Consider the following 17,592-nt stretch of genomic DNA (forward strand, 5'->3'; position numbering starts at 1 on the left):
CTAAATTGCTTTGCTTTGTAAATGAAGGTTTCTTTTCCCCTCCCCTTTCCCCCCACCCCCCGATTTTGCTGCATCTCCAGGGTCGTGTCGAACATCTAAACTTCTCAAAATGTACGCACAAGCGAGCGTGCTCTCACACCCCACTCGAGTACACGAGCCCGGCTGGGCCGGCTCCCAGTTAGAGAACACATTCCATTCTTCGTGCTCGGGCACACCCCTTCGCAGAGGGGATTGGTCGGGCCGACCCCCCGTCGGCGAGGCGAGGCTCCTAAGAGGCCCAGACGCCTGCCAATCCCCACGGGCTGTCAAAACAAGTCTTCCCTCCCTGTCACAACAGAGCGGAGTGGAGGACGCCGCCGCCGCCGCGCCGCACTTCCTGGGGCCGCTGCACCGCGGTCCCCGGGCAGGTGGCGGGTGCGTCGGGCAGCGGTCGCCGGGATCCAGCCCTTCTCAGGCCGCGCGCGTCCCGGCCTCTGCGGCCGCCCGGCCAGGCGCTCGGTGCCTTTTGTCTGGCGCAGAGCGGGCGTGTGCATCACATTTCGGACACCTCCCTCTCCTTGCCGTTTCTCCTCCCTCCTGTTCACATCTTCTCCGCCGTCCTCCCCCGCGGACTGCCGGCCTCCTGGACCAAAGCCCGCGGACGTCTCTACTCGAGCGATGCCTCCTCTCCAGAAAGTTGCCGCCGCCGCCGCCGCAGCCGGGCGGTGAAACAAAGTCTGGCCGGGCCGCCTCCCGGTGCAAGAGCGCACCCGTGCCCAGCGGCTGCACTCCGCTGCCGGGCGTGCCGCCTACCCGCGGGGAGCCCGAACCGCGCTCGGCCATGGCCGAGGGCGCAGCCAGCAGGGAGGGTTCAGCGCCGCCTGACGCGGCCGGGAGCGAAGACGACCCCCGAGTGGGCCCGGATGCCATCTCCGGGGACTGCGTGGCGGCGGCCCCTGGGGGCCGGTGGAGGGACCGTCGCAGTGGGGTCACGCTGCCCGGAGCTGCGGGGCCCCCGGCCGACAGCGAGGCCGCCCTCCTGGAGGCTGCGCGGGCGACCCCTCGGCGCAGCAGCATCATCAAGGTAAGCGAGGCCGCGCGGCCGGGGGAGCTAGGTTGGGGGTGGGCGGTGGGTGGGTCGGGGGGCTGGGGCAGGATGTACGGTGTCCGGAGGCATCGCAGGCTTAGTATTGTTTTCTCCAGTGTCCTTCATTACCAAACCTTCCTTCCTTGTCCGGAGGTTCCCAGACTGAGATCTTGGCTGTGAGAAGCAGAAGTGACTTTTTTTTTTTTTTTTCCCTCACCGCAGAGGAAAAGTTCCATTCTGCGTCTTTGCGTTCTGATGGATGCTTTCCTTCATTTTCCCCGAAAGTTTCTCTAAACCATTGATGTAAGGAAGAAGGCAGAACTCAATATAAACGCAGACCTGCGGGAAGGTTGTGCACTGCTCGCCAACAAAAAGTTAGCTTTCCCCGCACAGTTTACCCTCAAGTGGGAAAAAAACCAAAACCAAAGCATACAAATCTTCGAGGCTCAAACTGTCTTGAGATCTCATGAAGCGTGAACCTTCCTCGTAGGCAGGCTGTTTTCAGTGGACCCTGCGGCAAAGTAAGCAAAGTAAAGAGCGAAGGTGGAGCCTGGAGTTGTGCAGAGAGCGTAACCGGAAAGCAGTAAATCCACCAAGCATCACCCCGGGCCCTCGTGGTTACCACCACATCCAGGAGAACGCTTCCCGACCCCTCAACTACCAGTCAGGGCTTCTGTCTATCCGTTTGGCTAGCCTCATCCCTCCTCTTGTCGCTTTCTGTCTTCCTTCCACTTGGGGCTTGCTTCCTGTTTGAGATTTCATCTTGGGTTCATGACATCAGGATAAGGTCTTCTGGAATTCAGAACCTTTCCACAGGCTTTGGAAGAGGGCCTTTTAGCATAAATGCGTGAGTACATAATCTTGAGGACATGACATCAAAATTGATCTTGGAAGAACAGTCAGGATGAAACTTCTTCCATATAAAAATAAGCCAAAGATGAAAAGGATAGACTTGGAACTATCCATGCTTCCTATTCAATGTGCTTGTGTTAATACCTTCGAAACCCTTGTTCAGGTGAAGCTGTGTGTACATCACACAAGACGTTTCTCTTTCTCCAGCTCTAAATTGGAACTCCTAGGGCCAGTGTGGCTAGACTCTTCCCACAGTCCATCCAGCTAGCTCCAAGTATGGTCTAGGCTTTTCCCCAGTACTGACACATGGACGTTTGGAGCCAAGCAGGGAGATTTCTATATTAAAAGAAGGGTGGGTGGTAGTTGCAAATGACTTGTAGTAGTTTCTGTTATTTTGTGACTTTTAGATTATGTGAAGAGGAGTGTTCTCTTCTGGGTATGAATTTGGAGAAAAAGGAAACGATCCCTGCCCCCACCCCCTTTAACCCATAAGTCAGAAAGCATGTTATTTTGAAACTTAAAAAAGCCCACTGTAGACAGTATACATTTTGGAGCCTAAGATGTAGACACTACATGTGTTGTGTGAAAACAATAGCCACAAGATAGTTTAAAATATACCATCATAAAAAGCACTGGGCTTTTTTTGTTGTAAAAGAAATGAAAGTAACAGAGTGTAAGGAGTATACAAATTCTTGCTGCTAAATTGGTAAGTTTAAAATTTTAGTATGTGCTGGTTGATATTCTTGGAAGGATCCTTGCTGAGTAATGGTGCCTGTTTAGGTTTGAAATTTCTTTTTGTGACAAAAAAGGAAGGAGGCAATGGAGTAGCAACTTAATCTTTTCCCGATTTAATAGTAAAATAAACATTTAATAACTGCCATTTAAAATTAAAGATACCAGAAGATGAAGTGAATTCTTCTTATCAGTTAACTTTTGTTGAAAAATTATTAATATATGCATATGATAAAAACAAATGTTGCAAAGGAGTTTGAAGGGAAAACTCCCAGCCACTCCCCATTCCCACTTACAAAGTCCACCCCAATAGCTGTTAACATGTTCTTGTGTACCATTCCAGAAATATTCCATATATACGCATATGTATCTGTATATATCTGTGGTGAACTACCAATGCTGCTGATTTATGTAATAAAATTTGGCTAGAGTTTTTACAGGGTTTATATATTCAGACTACGCCAGACATTTTGATATCTGGAGAGTTGTCTAAGGTCATTGTGATGCATCTGTTAATCTTCAAGGATAACCTATAGGTCATTGGTCCTTGGAGTCTATTCCCAGAGGCCTCCTTATCTTCCAGTGGGGAAAGGGACAGGTGATGGGTTCTGTTTCACTCCTCCTCTGCCATCAAGGACATCTCAGAATCTGTCACTCCATGGTTTGTTCACTTTAGCGCAATAAAAATGAGTTTCTAAAAAAGGTCTAGATCATAAGAAGTAAGTAGTACATGCTTCTCTATTGAGAAAAGATTGTTTTCTTTGTTGTTTTTCCAAGAGTTATTTTTATTTGGCATTGAAACATACACAAAAAGAAAGGCTTTAGTACATTTTATATTAATCAAACTATTAAATGCTGTTCCAGATAGCCTTAGTACAGTGATAATTGATATTCATGGTCATAACTCTGAGCCACTGAAAGATTGTGAATCATCAAATATCAAATTCTTTTCAGCTCAGTTTAGGGTATTGTTTCTATTCTAATTTGACTGCTAATTCTCTGTAAACTTGAATGTTAGATAAATCAGAATACTGCATTCCTTTATCATGCCAGAAAACAGACTGTCTTGTATATTAATAGAAGGAATGTTTTCAGTAAATTTGCCCTCCCTAATTTGTGAAAACATGTGTTTAGTTGAGAAAATAATTTCCTTCTGAGCTGATGAAAACAATAACATTTATCTTTACACATTTTTTTGAAAACTTTTCTACTGTAATTATATTTTTTCCCTTAAATGCCCAGTCCTAAGTTTTGAAAAATTTAATGTGAGAGTTTAACTATGTTCTCTTTAACCTGTCCATTTTCCCCTGTGTTTTTCTGTGTAATTTTTTTTACAGCATTGACATTGATAAATATTGCATGTTTTTTGGTAAGTGTATTGTTGTATACCACAATATTACATAAACTCCGTCTTAATTGCTTCTTTATGACTTGTGGTTTAAAATGACAAGTATAGTTACTTGCGGGGTTGAGAATATCTAGTAATTAGGTACTGTTGTACTTTCAAATATACTTCTACCTAGGAAATTAGACCAATTAACTATCTGGTATTTGATATAAAATTTATTTATTTAAAATATTTAGCATTCTAGATTGTAGTTTATCACTATTACTCTATAACAGAAAATTTGGGAAATAGAAAGCAGTGTAGCTTGCTCCCTATACTATTGGGTTCGCCAAAAAGTTCATTTGGGTTTGTCCATAAGCTGTAACAAAAAATCTGAACAAACTTCTGGCCACCGAATAGATGATGGGAATTGAGGTACATACGTGTTTTAAAAATAGCATATATTTAAAGCAAGACTTTTAAAATAAGTCTCTCAATAGTTGAGAGGCTTCCCTGGTGAGAGACTGGACCCTGGTGTGGTCCAGTGGTGAAGACTCCACATTTCCAATTCAGGGGGCTTGTGTTGGATCTCTGGTCAGGGAACTAAGATCTCACAGACTGCAAAGCCAAGGGAAAAAAAAAAAAGCAAATGATTTATCTCCCGTTATATGTAATGTATTGAAGAGTCCTACTTTTTTCCATTTCCTTTTGCTTCTGCTTCAGTGTGAACTCTTGAGAAGAAATTATCACTTGGATCCCACGGGCATAAGTGTATGGGTTGAAGACAGAAGTTGGAAATAAGGTGCTGAGATGTTCACTGAAGCAGCTAAAGTAGTGACTTCCATGTTGCTCGTGTCTCTTATATCATGGCCAGTCTTATTCTGTTATGTTCATTGTGATTGTGGGGCTGATGTAGGGGGTTTCTGAGCACAGCCTCAAAGGTACCTGGGTACCTCCTTGGGTACCTGCTGACCCATATCAAAATTATGGCTCTCCTCAGAGGAGCACGGGATGTGAATCAGGAACTAAACTAGGAGCTTTCATACATTATAATCACTTAATCCTCACAGCAAACTCTCTGAAGTAGAGAAGGGAGGCATGGAGAACTCCTGATATAATGTGGAGCCAGGATTCATACCCATGTCTGAAAACTTGTGGTTTTATGCTGATTCTCAGATGCAGAGAGAGCCATGATCCGTGAACACATTTTAGGTTAGAAGTAACGTGAACATCTAAGAAAGTGGCAGATTCTTGGGCTCCAAGGTTTGTGGGTAAACTCTTGTTTCTCTGCTTGGTAAACTCTCGTTTCTCTGCTTCACCTCTCCAAATCAGAAAAACTTGAAATGGATGACTCTAGAAAGCTTCCTTTGTGGCTCAGCTAGTAAAGAGTCCGCCTGCAATGCAGGAGACCTGGGTTCAATCCCTGGGTTGGGAAGATCCTCTGGAGAAGGGAAAGGCTACCCACTCCAGTATTCTGGCCTAGAGAATTCCATGGACAGTCCATGGGGTTGCAAAGAGTTGGATACGACTGAGCAACTCTCAGTTCAGTTCAGTCAGAAAGATTGCAGACGCTTTTGTCTTTGGTCATTTTGTTAGGCCTGCACTGTAGTTTGAAAGGCAGAGAAGCTTGGCAGATGTTCTACTTGTTGTCAGTATATGAAGGTCACACCTGTTCTTTTATGCCTGACCCATTTCTCCCCTTCTCACGCAGCAGTTGAGTTTGTGAAGGATTGTATTTTCTTTTAGACTCATTATGGGGCATAGTAAAAGTGAAAGTGAAAGTCATTCAGTTGTGTCAGACTCTTTGCGACCCCATGGACTATACCATCCATGGAATTCTCCAGGCCAGAATACTGGGGTGGGTACCCGTTCCCTTCTGCAGGGGATCTTCCCAACCCAGGGATCAAACCCAGATCTCCCGCATTGCGGGCAGATTCTTTACCAGTTGAGCCACAAGGTAAGCCCAACAATACTGGAGTGGGTAGCCTATCTCTTCTCCAGAGGATCTTCCTGACCCAGGAATTGAACCAGAGTCTCCTGCATTGCATGCGGATTCTTTACCAACTGAGCTATCAGGGAAGCCCAGGCTATATGGGGCATAGGAGTATGTATTACTCTAAAGGAGTAATGAAATAAGGGATCTTGTGTGGGAGGTCTGAAAATATTTTTTTATAGGGACAATTGTGAAGGGAGTGATGTGTGATTGAGAAATAACTCAAAAATTTTAGACACACTATAAGTTAAATAGGCTTCTGTAACTTGGCATGGGAATTAATCAGCATTTATAGACTTTTTTACCTGTAGAAATATGTTAAAAGTTCTAAAAAATCAACTTACGGGTAAATGTTGGATAAACAACCTGGTTATACAGCGGAGCCCCAGCCTTACTGGGTGCCGTGAGTGTGTCCTGGTGGTTTCCATTGTGGATGCCCCTCCTGGGGTATGATTCGTAAGTGGCATTGGACTTCTTGCTTGGATTTGTTTTGTTATGCCAGTAGCTTCAGTTAGAGTATTAATTTTCCTGAAATTGCCATAGAAACATGGTCACATTTCACCTTAGAAGTGGTTGTTTCTCATAGGGGTGCCTTTCTGATGTGATTTCTTACAGCATCTCTCAAGAGAATGCAGAATAAAATTTAGATAAAGAACCTTGTATTGTTTTGATGAGAGACTTTTAGAAGTACCTGTTGATTAGTGCTTCCTACTATTATCAGAATTTGTAAGAATTTTTTACTTTCTTGAAAAATGTATTAAGGTTTAAAAAGTAGAAGTTAATTGCATAGCCATTGAGAGGTTAAACATACATTGCAATTAAGACTGAAGAATTATTTTCTCAGCCTTTTCCCCTTTACAGTAGAGAAAACAAGTAATTAAATTTTGTACAGTAAAATGTCAATTGAACATTTATTTACAAATAACACCTTAGGCACCACAGACTATTATGAGAAGACATTGGGGACAGCTGATTTTACCTTTGGTACCACAGAACAAATGCTCCATTGATGCTTCTAGGTAATGTTGGAGCAACTGGTCCGACAGTAGGCTGGGGAGTAATTCAAAGAAAGAATTACAGCAGGCTTCCCTGCTCCCCCAGTGACTCTTCAGTTTTAATAATGGTGAATGTTAAACATAATTACATTTTCAGGATCAATATCTAAATTGAGACCTGTATAAGATTGTACATTAAAAAAATTATCCAGCTTAAAATGACTAAGGGGCAGGAGTAAAATTCCTTTCTGAGTTTCCCACTGGGATCTCACCACTAGTAAATGAACCGTTGGTTACTAGATGGAGAGAATAATTTGATTGCACTTCCAATCTAAGGTAATAATAAATTAGTAAACTTATTACAATGGAACCTGTCAGTTCTACATAATCTCATATTTAATGTTTTCTAATAATGTAAAAAAAGGTATATCTGTAGCTTTTTCAAATCTTATTTATCTTTGCGGGGCTTCCCAGGTGGCACTAATGGTGTAGAATCTGCCTGCCAATACAGGCGGAGAAGGCATTGGCACCCCACTCCAGTACTTTTGCCTGGAAAATCCCATGGACGGAGGAGCCTGGTGGGCTGCAGTCCATGGGGTCGCTAAGCGTCGGACACGACTGAGCAACTTCACTTTCACTTTTCACTTTCATGCATTGGAGAAGGAAATGGCAAGCCAGTCCAGTGTTCTTGCCTGGAGAATCCCAGGGACGGGGGAGCCTGGTGGGCTGCTGTCTATGGGGTCGCACAGAGTCGGACACGACTGAATCGACTTAGCAGCAGCAGCAGCCAATACAGGAGACATAAGAGATTAGGGTTTGATCCCTGGGTCGTAAAGATCACCTGGAGGAGGGCATGACAATCCACTCCAGTATTCTTGCCTGGAGAATCCCAGGGACGGGGGAGCCTGGTGGGCTGCTGTCTATGGGGTCACACAGAGTTGGACACTAGTGAAGAGGCTTAGCAGCAGCAGCAGCCAATACAGGAGACATAAGAGATTAGGGTTTGATCCCTGGGTCGTAAAGATCCCCTGGAGGAGGGCATGACAATCCACTCCAGTATTCTTGCCTGGAGAATCCCATGAACAGAGGAGCCTGGCAGGCTACAGTCCATAGGGTTGCAAAGAGTCGGACATGACTGAAGCAACTTAGTATGTATGCATGCACATTTATCTTTGCATTCCAGTTCATCTCTGTATCCTAGTTACTATGAAGGTTATGATAGACAAAATTTATTGTAATTAATAGATTACAATATACAATAAAAACAATTAGAACTGAATGGTCAAGTTCTATAACAAGAACATTCTCTTAAGTCTTGGCCAATGTATTGTGTATTTCAGCTAACGTTTGATGGCAACAAAATAATAATGTGACAAAATATTGGAGTAGTCCCTTGGATTTAAATTAGAATTTGATTTGTAGTTTAATCTGTAGCATTTTATGTGGATGTATAAGAGAGAGATAATCTCGTTTATTTTCCATTAGTACCATTATAACTAACTTCACTAATAATTAATCTAGCATTATTTTGAGATAAGTAGGATTGTATGTGATGAGTAGAAAGTAATCATTATTTTTATTATCATTATCACTCCAGAAAGAAGAAAGGCAAGTTAATTTTGAAAACAAAACAATCCATCCAAAATTAAACAACATAACAACTAAACTATTTTAATAAGTGCACTTAGTCCCCAAAGATTTCTTAATTTGTATTTGCGAATTTGTGAAAGTGTATGCCTTTTACTGGCAAGGGTATTGTGTTTTTCTTTAACCATACAACTTGGTATTCAAGATACCTTTGACAGATAATATCTGTTTTCTTAATTCTTTCACACTGACTTGCTCAGAAGCCTTTTAAAAGGCGCTAAATCTGCACTAAGCTAAGCCTGAAGAATGCTACACTAAGTGTGAAAAGTGAAAGTGTTAGTCACTCATTCGTGTCCGACTCTTTGTGGCCCCGTGGACTGGACCCCGCCAGGCTCCTCTGTCCGTGGAACTCTCCAGGCAAGAAGACTGGAGTGGGTTGCCATTCCCTCCTCCAGGGGATCATCCCAGCCCAGCGATCGAAGCTGGGTCTCCTGCTTTGCAACTGATTCTTCACCCTCTGAGCCACCAGAGAAGGCCAGACTAAGCCCAGGTGGTATGTTTAGGTAGGCACGCTTGTACCGTTGAATGGTACTGTATAATGGTTAGAAACGATGGTGGGAGTATATCTCAGAGCACCTTCTCTGTGAGATGTTGAGGAAGATACATGCACAAGGAAGGCAAAAGGAGACCAAAAACAAACCCTTTACTGTCAGCTGGGACCAAGATTACAAGGCAGAACTCTAGAAAAACTGGACTTGATCATGTTATAGGTACTTTCTTTAAGACTCAAGTGATTTCAAACCAAGCAGGCCAAATAGCCTGTGTCCTTAAAATCCACATCTCCCATCTCAGATCTGGCGCGTGAGAATGAGGGTGGGCTGCCCAGAAGAGCGGCCCATTGGGCGAGAGAGTAAGCAGCCCGCAGGAGGAGAACGTGTTTCCCCTCCGTGCCTCTCCAGGCTCAGGCTGGGCTGGGGCCTGAGCTCAGGAGAAGGGCAACTGTGTGAGAAGAGAGCGTGGGCTGCCTCGCTCTGCTCCCTTGGGTCAGCCTGTTGTTGGGTGAGGGGAGAGAGGAGACCCTGCTGTGTGCACTCTGACCTTTATCTTCGAAAGCCTCCCCTCCATAAAACAGTCTATCAGTGCTCTTGAGCTTTCAGTCTTGTAATCATTTACTTGTTTTTGGAGGAGATAGAGGGGCAGAAGTGGCAGGGTGGGGTGGGGTGGGGAATGAAGTTTGGCAGTCTGTGCTCCCCCTGGAGACTGACATACAAGATTCAAAGACACATTCAGCATTTGGTGAACTCCCCTTTTGAAATACTTTGGAATTATTGATTCCATGCTATAATTAAATAGTATATATTTAAATATGTTATTAATAATTAAATGCTTTATTTTTATGTTTAATAGATTAAATACCCAGTACATCTTGCAGAGATTTTCCTATCGAGAAATTTTCTTATAATGACAGCAAATATTTATTTAAGTAATGAGTCTGGCATTGTTCAACCAATGTATATTCATTCATTCAATCCTCATAATAACCTTATGAACTTAAGTGTTTTTACTTGTTATTTCCCTTTTCACAGTTGGAGAGATACTATATGACTTGCCTAAGGTCACTTAGCTAGTAAATGGCAGAGCGAAGAAATGGACCCAAATGGTTTAGCTCCATAGGTTGCTTTTAATCTTTATACTATACATCCTGCTAAATAATATTGATTTAAACATTAGCTAGTATGCATGAAATAGCAGACACTATATAGCTACCTTAAAAACTAAGTTTAGCTGACAAGTCAAAAAGAAGCAATTCTGAAAACAACTTTGGGAAACTTTATTAAGGATTTTTTTGCTTATGTTTTTTTTTAGCTTCTTAACCTTTCATGTAAAATGCCCATGACTTTACAGTAATATGGTACTCCACTCCACTTTCCCTTGAGAGAATGGAATTTCTCTCAGTATATTTTTTACTCTGTTCCAGAATAAACATCTTTACCATGAAGCAACAATTTATGATCCAACTTTGCTATAAATTATACAGGTTAAGGATGGACTGTTACTTAATTAATGCAAACTGATATGATTTATTTTATAGTTTGATAGTTTTATCTTCCAGCATCAATAAATCAAGAAGATGTACCTGAGTTTTTAATCCAGGGAAGCTTCAATTTTGATAAGTGGTAGTAGATATGATGCTGTATGATTCAGATTTCTCCCCAATCACATTTGAGGTAGGTGAGTTCATCACACATACGAGGAATATTTGAGGAATTTCATTAAACTGAAAGTCTGTTTAATCATTTAATTCCTTTTTTGGGGGTGGAAATTTCAAAGTCAGTATTTGGGAAATTTAAATATGTGAGTATGTTGTGAAATGACTGTGCTCGTGGCTACTTTATTGTGTTGATGGTAATGAGTCCATTCTGCCATGCAGAGATACAGTACTATGGCCACATGGTACCCAGAGGTTTATCCCCATCACTTGGAGACTGGCCAGGGTTAAAGGCACAGTCAGCTCTCTTGTTGAAACACTCCTCATATGTCAGCTTTAACTATCTATCTGTGGTCATGTTAAATTATTGAAAGGGCATAGGACTTTGGCTTTTTCTTTCTCTTCTCTCTCTCTCTCCCTGTCTTTTCTCTGTTGCAGCATTTGCACAATAAGACATTTGGTCACTTTCTCTTAAAGTGTTTTTTTTTGAAAAAACAATGAGGCTTTCCCCAAACATCTGAAACTTACAAGAACTATTTCCCTAATACCCTTTTATGTTCAGTTAGTGTGGAATCAGCCTCATTTTGTGATAAATGCAGTGGTGTGTATGTGTGCACACACTTAAGCTAGACATGCTGAAAGAAACCTCAGCAGCAGGTGGCCTTTTGATCCCCAGCTTTCTGCCCTATGGCTGAGGTGATGGTCTTTATCCAATGACACATTTATTATGAAAGTAATTGCATGGGCTATGAGAAGTCAAAAGTGTTAGCAGTTAAGTTACACCACAACTTGAGTTTTCTATGGCTTGGGGAGAAGAGAAAGAGGATCAATGTGTACTAAAGAGAAAGGAATCAGATAGGACCATGTTTATAAATGGGCACAGTAATGTTTCAATAAATAGTTCTTTACCTGGATCATTCTGCCAGAAGTTGTACATTTGGAAATACAAAGTTTGGAGATTTTGTTGGCATTTTGGTTCTGGAGAGTCTTTTAACTAACACCTCACTCCATAACATAGCTAATGATGAATACTCAGCACAGAGCCCTTGAGCCTAGAGATTCTGGGAAGAATCTAGAAAGAACTGGTCTCAGTTGTTGGGAATGCTTGGCATTAAAGGCAAGTTACGTCTGTTTTTCTGTTTTCCTAGCCCTAGCCCTAGGAAAGTCCAAGGGAATTCATCAGAGTTCCTCCATCAGCATGATAGGGTCACCAATACAGAGAAATGGCTTCTGGGAAACAGGACATCGTAGAAATTGGTATAACAGAATGGAAGTAGTTGTGAGTGCTGGTATTAGCTGTCACAGATTAAAACAAAAGACTCTGTGATTCCACAGACTCAGGGGACTGTGAACTGTTGTGTTCAGACACCCCTTACGGTCTTGCGGAGAGGCAGCCTTCACTGCTGATCTTGCCCACCCCACTTTCCCAGGCTGAACAAGGGGAGGACTTCCAGGCAGGAGGTGACCTTGGAAGGGAACCTGTTCCTTCCACTTTCCTAATTTTGGGTGGAAGAGCTCATGACCCTTTTTGAAGCTGAGAGAGAAAGGACTCAAGAGAATCATGCGTAAAGATTGGGCAGATAATATGACCCAGCAATCCCACTTCTGGGCATACACACCGAGGAAACCAGATCTGAAAGAGACAGGTGCACCCCATTGTTCATCGCAGCACTGTTTATAATAGCCAGGACATGGAAGCAACCTAGATGCCCATCCGCAGACGAATGGATGAGGAAGCTGTGGTACATATACACCATGGAATATTACACAGCCATTAAAAAGAATTCATTTGAATCAGTTCTAATGAGATGGATGAAACTGGAGCCCATTATACAGAGTGAAGTAAACCAGAAAGATAAAGACCATTACAGTATACTAACACATATATATGGAATTTAGAAAGATGGTAGCGATAACCCTATATGCAAAACAGAAAAAGAGACTCAGATGTATAGAACAGACTTGTGGACTCTGGGAAAAGGCGAGGGTGGGATGTTTCAAGAGAACAGCATTGAAACATGTATATTATCTAGGGTGAAACAGATCACCAGCCCAGGTTGGGTGCATGAGACAAGTGCTCGGGCCTGGTGCACTGGGAAGACCCAAAGGGATCGGGTGGAGAGGGAGGTGGGAGGGGGGACTGGGATGGGGAATACATGTAAATCCATGGCTAATTCATTTCAATGTATGACAAAAACCACTGCAATGATGTAAAGTAATTAGCCTCCAACTAATAAAAATAAATGGAAAAAAAAATTTCAGTAAGGCAAAAAAAAAAAGATTGGGCAGATAATGGTGGTAGCATCCAACAGCTCCTCTCTCCACCAAGTCTCCCTGTAAGTTGGGACTGATGCTCATCTCTGCTCCGGAACATGCTGAATTGCCAGACCAGCAGAGCTCTTGTGCTGTCCGAGTTTCTGAGTGTGGATAGAGGTGACACTGTCAAAGATGGCCAGGATGTTGCTAGTGCCCCATCCAAAGAAGCCATTTGAACAGAGGGACTCTAGTAAGACTGGGGCAGGGGCTGGGTAAGTGGTAGGAGAAAGAGGTCAGTCTCAAGCCAGATCTCTGAAGCCAGTATGATGAGTGTATAGTAAGAAGAGCGCTGTAGAGAACCAACCTCTCCACACAGAGTCAGCATGTGGATGCCTGCCTTATAGAGAGAATCAATAGTTCAGTGTTAACCCGAGGGGCAGAGAAACCTAATCCAGTGGGGCCTGCAGCATCCCTATGATGCCATCTTTAGAGGGACCATGCCCTGTCCTATCCATCCTCCAGCCCAACCCTAGAAAGGAAGTCTAGGGAGGAAGAGAAAGAGAGAAGTGGGTAGACGAGACCTGCCCTCTGATGCAGCAACTACCACCACTGTTTCCGCTTGCTTTGGGGATATGGAATGGAAAGAAGACCTTGAACTGAACTTGAGATTGAAGTTTTAAATGAATAGGAATGAGTTTTTTAAGGACTTGAAAAAGTGAAAGTGGCTCAGTGATGTCCGACTCTTTGCGACCCTATGGATTATTCAGTCAGTGGAATTCTCCAGGCCAGAATACTGAAGTGGGTAGCCTTTCCTTTCTCCAGGGGATCTTCTCAATCCAGGGATTAAACCCGGGTCTCCCTCACTGCAGGCAGATTCTTTACCAGTTGAGCCACAAGGGAAGCCCAAGAATACTGGAGTGGGTAACCTATCCCTCTCCAGGGGATCTTCCTGACCCAGGGATGCAACTGAGGTGTCCTGCATTGCAGGTGAATTCTTCACCAGCTGAGCTATATTGTGAAATCTGAGTGAGGTCAGTTATTCGTAGTAACTGGAGTACCCAGGGGCAAGGGGATATGAGATGGCATAGTTTGGAGGGAGTTGTTGTGGGGAAAATAAAACTCACTGGACTTCCTTGGCTGTCCAGTGCTTAAGATTCTGTGCTTCCAATGCAGGGGGCATGGGTTCGATCCCTGGTCTGGGAACTAAGATCCTACATGTTATGTGGTGCAGCAAAAACCAAACCAAACCAAACAAACTCACTTGTTTGTACTCCAGCAACTTAAGACTGCTTAATTATCCAATTACATTATTATAGAATTGGAGAGCTTGAGATCATTCTCTAATTCTACCCCTACATTTATTAAGTGTGGCTGTCCATGATCTCTCCCATTCTTCCAGGGAGCCACTAGAGGTATTGTTTATGGCACCATGGATAGGTTATGGAGGGTTCTTTCACAATTTCATGGTGTAGAATAATAACAAGCCCCACAATTGTCAAGATCTTATATTATTTTTTTAATTCTTATAGCAGTTGGAAAAACATGGCTGTGGTTATCATTTCAACCTTACAGATAAAGAAGCCAAAGCTCTGAGAGATAGAGAAGCATCCAGGTCTCCCAGATATTAAGTATGTCTGTGTTTGGTAGGGTAGAGGTGGGGGAGGGCAGAATTTTTTCCTCCCTATTTGCTTTATTCCTCAAACTTGCAACCACCAGTAACTCAGGTTTCCAAAAGAACAATGATTTAAGAATATGTTAATCTGGTTACATGGGGCCAGAGTTAAAGCAAAGTTAAGGTGGTTCAGCCTTGCACTGTTCTGTGATGAAAGCAACCATCATCAACTGAGCTAGGGACACATATTTAAGTTGAAAGTCAGAGGATCTAACACACAGTGATAGATTTGAGGGGACTGCCTTGGCATACTTTGGAGGTTTGGGTTTCTTACTCTTCAAAAGCTACATTTTAGAAACCCTAAATATTAGTTTTCTATTGTTGCTTTAGCAAATTTTCACAGTGTCTTTAAGCAGTATGTATTTGTTATCTTACAGCTCTAGAAGTCTGCAGCCTGAAATGTGTCTCACCGTGCTAGAATTAAGGTGTTGGCAGGGCTCTGTCTGTTCCTTTTGGGGCTTCTCTGGTGGCTCAGCGGTAAAGAATCTGCCTGCCGTGCAGGAGACCTGGGCTCCATCCCTGGTTCGGAGAGACCCCCTGGAGAAGAGAACAGCAATCCACTCCAGTATTCTTGCCTGGAGAATTCCATGGACAGAGGAGTCTGGTGGGCTAGGGGAAAATCCATTTTCTTGCCCCTTTCAGCTTCTAGAATCTGCTACATTCTTTGGATCCTGGCCCCTTCCATTTTCAAAGACAGCAATAGCCAGTGAAGTCTTTCTCACATCATACTACCTTACCCTGCCCCATGCTAACTCTTCTCTCTCTTCCATCTTAAGTATCTTCCTGATTACACTGAACTCACCTGCATAATCCAACATGATCTTCCTATTTTAAAGTTAGTTGATTAGTAATCTTAGTTCCATCTGTAACCTTCTTTGTCATGGAACCTAATATGGAACCTGTCATGGAACCAAATTCTGAGGAATAGGACATAAAAATCTTTGGGGACCATTATTCTATCATATCCTGGTTTCAGAACTAGGTCATTGTTGTTGTGATGATTTTTTTCCCATTCTAAATGAACTTTATTAAGATTCTTTAAATATAAATATAATTGGTTACAATATGAACAGTCTACTGAACTAAGATTTAGGATTTTAATAGTAGTTTTAATAAAATAGTTTATGGATCTTTGGAACATTTTAACTAAATCTGTATTTTTACTTTATTATGATATACCTTTTATACTTTAAAATATAGAGCTTTAGTAGACAATTAACTAAAAGAATCCTTATAGTTTACCTCATAATAGTTGGATCTACCTCTTAACAGGTCTGAAAACGGACTTAGAGGGATTATTGACTTCCTCGAATCATAAAGCAAATTGATGGAGAACTAGTACCAATGTCTTCCAACTTCTTATGCCTGAACTTCATAAGTTTTAAAAAGAAGGGGATCCAGATTTCTGGATTTTATTCTTAATATATTCTTCACAAGAACTGAAGAATGACTTTCAGGTTCTCACAACATCCTTGTGCCCTTGACTTGACTCTGAGCACTTCTGAAAACTCTCCGGGAAAATTGATTCAACTGATCTGTCTTTGGGGCAGATGTTCACTTTGGGGCAGATATCTTCACTGTTAAAAGTTTAAAACTTTATAAACTATAATTGGGAAGAAGAGGTGATATTCCAGACTGAGGAAGATTTTTTCCTGTGGTTAAAGATGTAGGTTTTTTTTTTTTTTCTTTAAGAAGTTTTTTGATGAGTCCTCGTGGCTAGTGTGTAGAATCAGTTATTTAATTTACCTCTTTTTAACTTAACTGAATAAGTTTCAATAGAGGAATTACATTGTAGAAGCTTCTCATAATGGCCATACACAAAACACAGCCTTACCTGGGCCACTACCTGCATTTCGTACGTACTGCCAGAGAAAGTGAGTTTCCAGCCTGCGTGGCAATGCAAACTGTTAAAATAAGAATAAACCCAGCTTCCTCCATGGTGCATATGTTAAAGAGTAATTTCCAGGCAAGCTCACATCATAGAGAACCAGTTGCTATCTGGTTTCATGGACAGTAGTGCCAGTTTATGGAATGTTTTCCATTGTATAAAGCCTATTAAAAGCTAAGAGAAAAATAGCATTCACCACTGACATTAGGATTAACTGAGAATGGGGTGGCATTAAATAAAATGTAAAAAGTTGGAACCACAATTTTAAAAATCCTGGATCTAGATATTGGATATTTATTTGTGCAAAATAAAAACTTTGCACCGGATATTTTTGTTGTTCTGAACTCCTTCAAGAAAAGTCTGGAGAAAACCAAACAGTGATTTAAGTCCTTTAACAACCGTGTCTAATATGTCAGTATCTTTTAAAAATCTGCTTTCTTGTGAGGAACGAAACATTGTTCTGAGGCTTCTTATGGACATAAAAGCTCAGCTTTGTGTTTATCTGATTGTGTCTTAAATCCTTCTGAGCTCTTGTTCATGGTTTCAGTTTTGATTTTTAGATTTTACAGTTGAAAATGACTTGAGCATTTTAAAGGACAAGTAGATGACTAAGGCAGATTGTCTTATTCCTATAAGGATCTTGGTGCTGTGACCCTCAAAAGACTGTCTTTGTAGTTTTCTTCAAATGCTCTTGTTTTGTCATTTGGATGTTTTCCTTCATTATGTTTCATCTTCTAGAAAGTGTCATTGGTAGTACAAACAAAAGCATTGTTTGCTTTAATGGCTGGCTTGATCTACGTCAGAATTTTAAATTTCACTATTAAAAGTCTTTATTGAAAGAGGAATTTAAGTGAGAATGTTTATACATGAATCTTTGAGCCTCTGGAATGAGGGAGTTCACGCTTCATATTTATAAATACTTGCATTTATTGGGAAGCTAAGTTGCTCTAGCAAACGTATGTTGACTGGAACAGGCTTAGAAGCTATCTCTAATAAGTAGCTTTCTGTAACTAGG

The 17,592-nt window shown here is 42.0% G+C and overlaps 1 protein-coding gene across 2 annotated transcripts in view; it reads left to right on the forward strand.

The window, feature by feature from the left end:
* The first annotated feature begins 309 nt into the window (after positions 1–309).
* Positions 310–17,592, forward strand: part of PLCL1 (phospholipase C like 1 (inactive)) — a 358,825-nt gene continuing 341,542 nt past the window's right edge. Inside the window, exon 1 of one of the 2 annotated variants that reach the window (XM_070458507.1) lies at positions 310–1,063. In XM_070458507.1, coding sequence (XP_070314608.1) covers positions 903–1,063 — 161 coding nt within the window. In that variant the 5' untranslated portion in view covers positions 310–902. The remainder of the gene's footprint in view (positions 1,064–17,592) is intronic. The other variant, XM_070458506.1, reaches the window with a different exon arrangement.

The sequence above is a fragment of the Odocoileus virginianus genome, chromosome 30 (genome assembly GCF_023699985.2).
Source record: "Odocoileus virginianus isolate 20LAN1187 ecotype Illinois chromosome 30, Ovbor_1.2, whole genome shotgun sequence".
In the NCBI taxonomy this organism is placed as follows: Eukaryota; Metazoa; Chordata; class Mammalia; order Artiodactyla; family Cervidae; genus Odocoileus; species Odocoileus virginianus.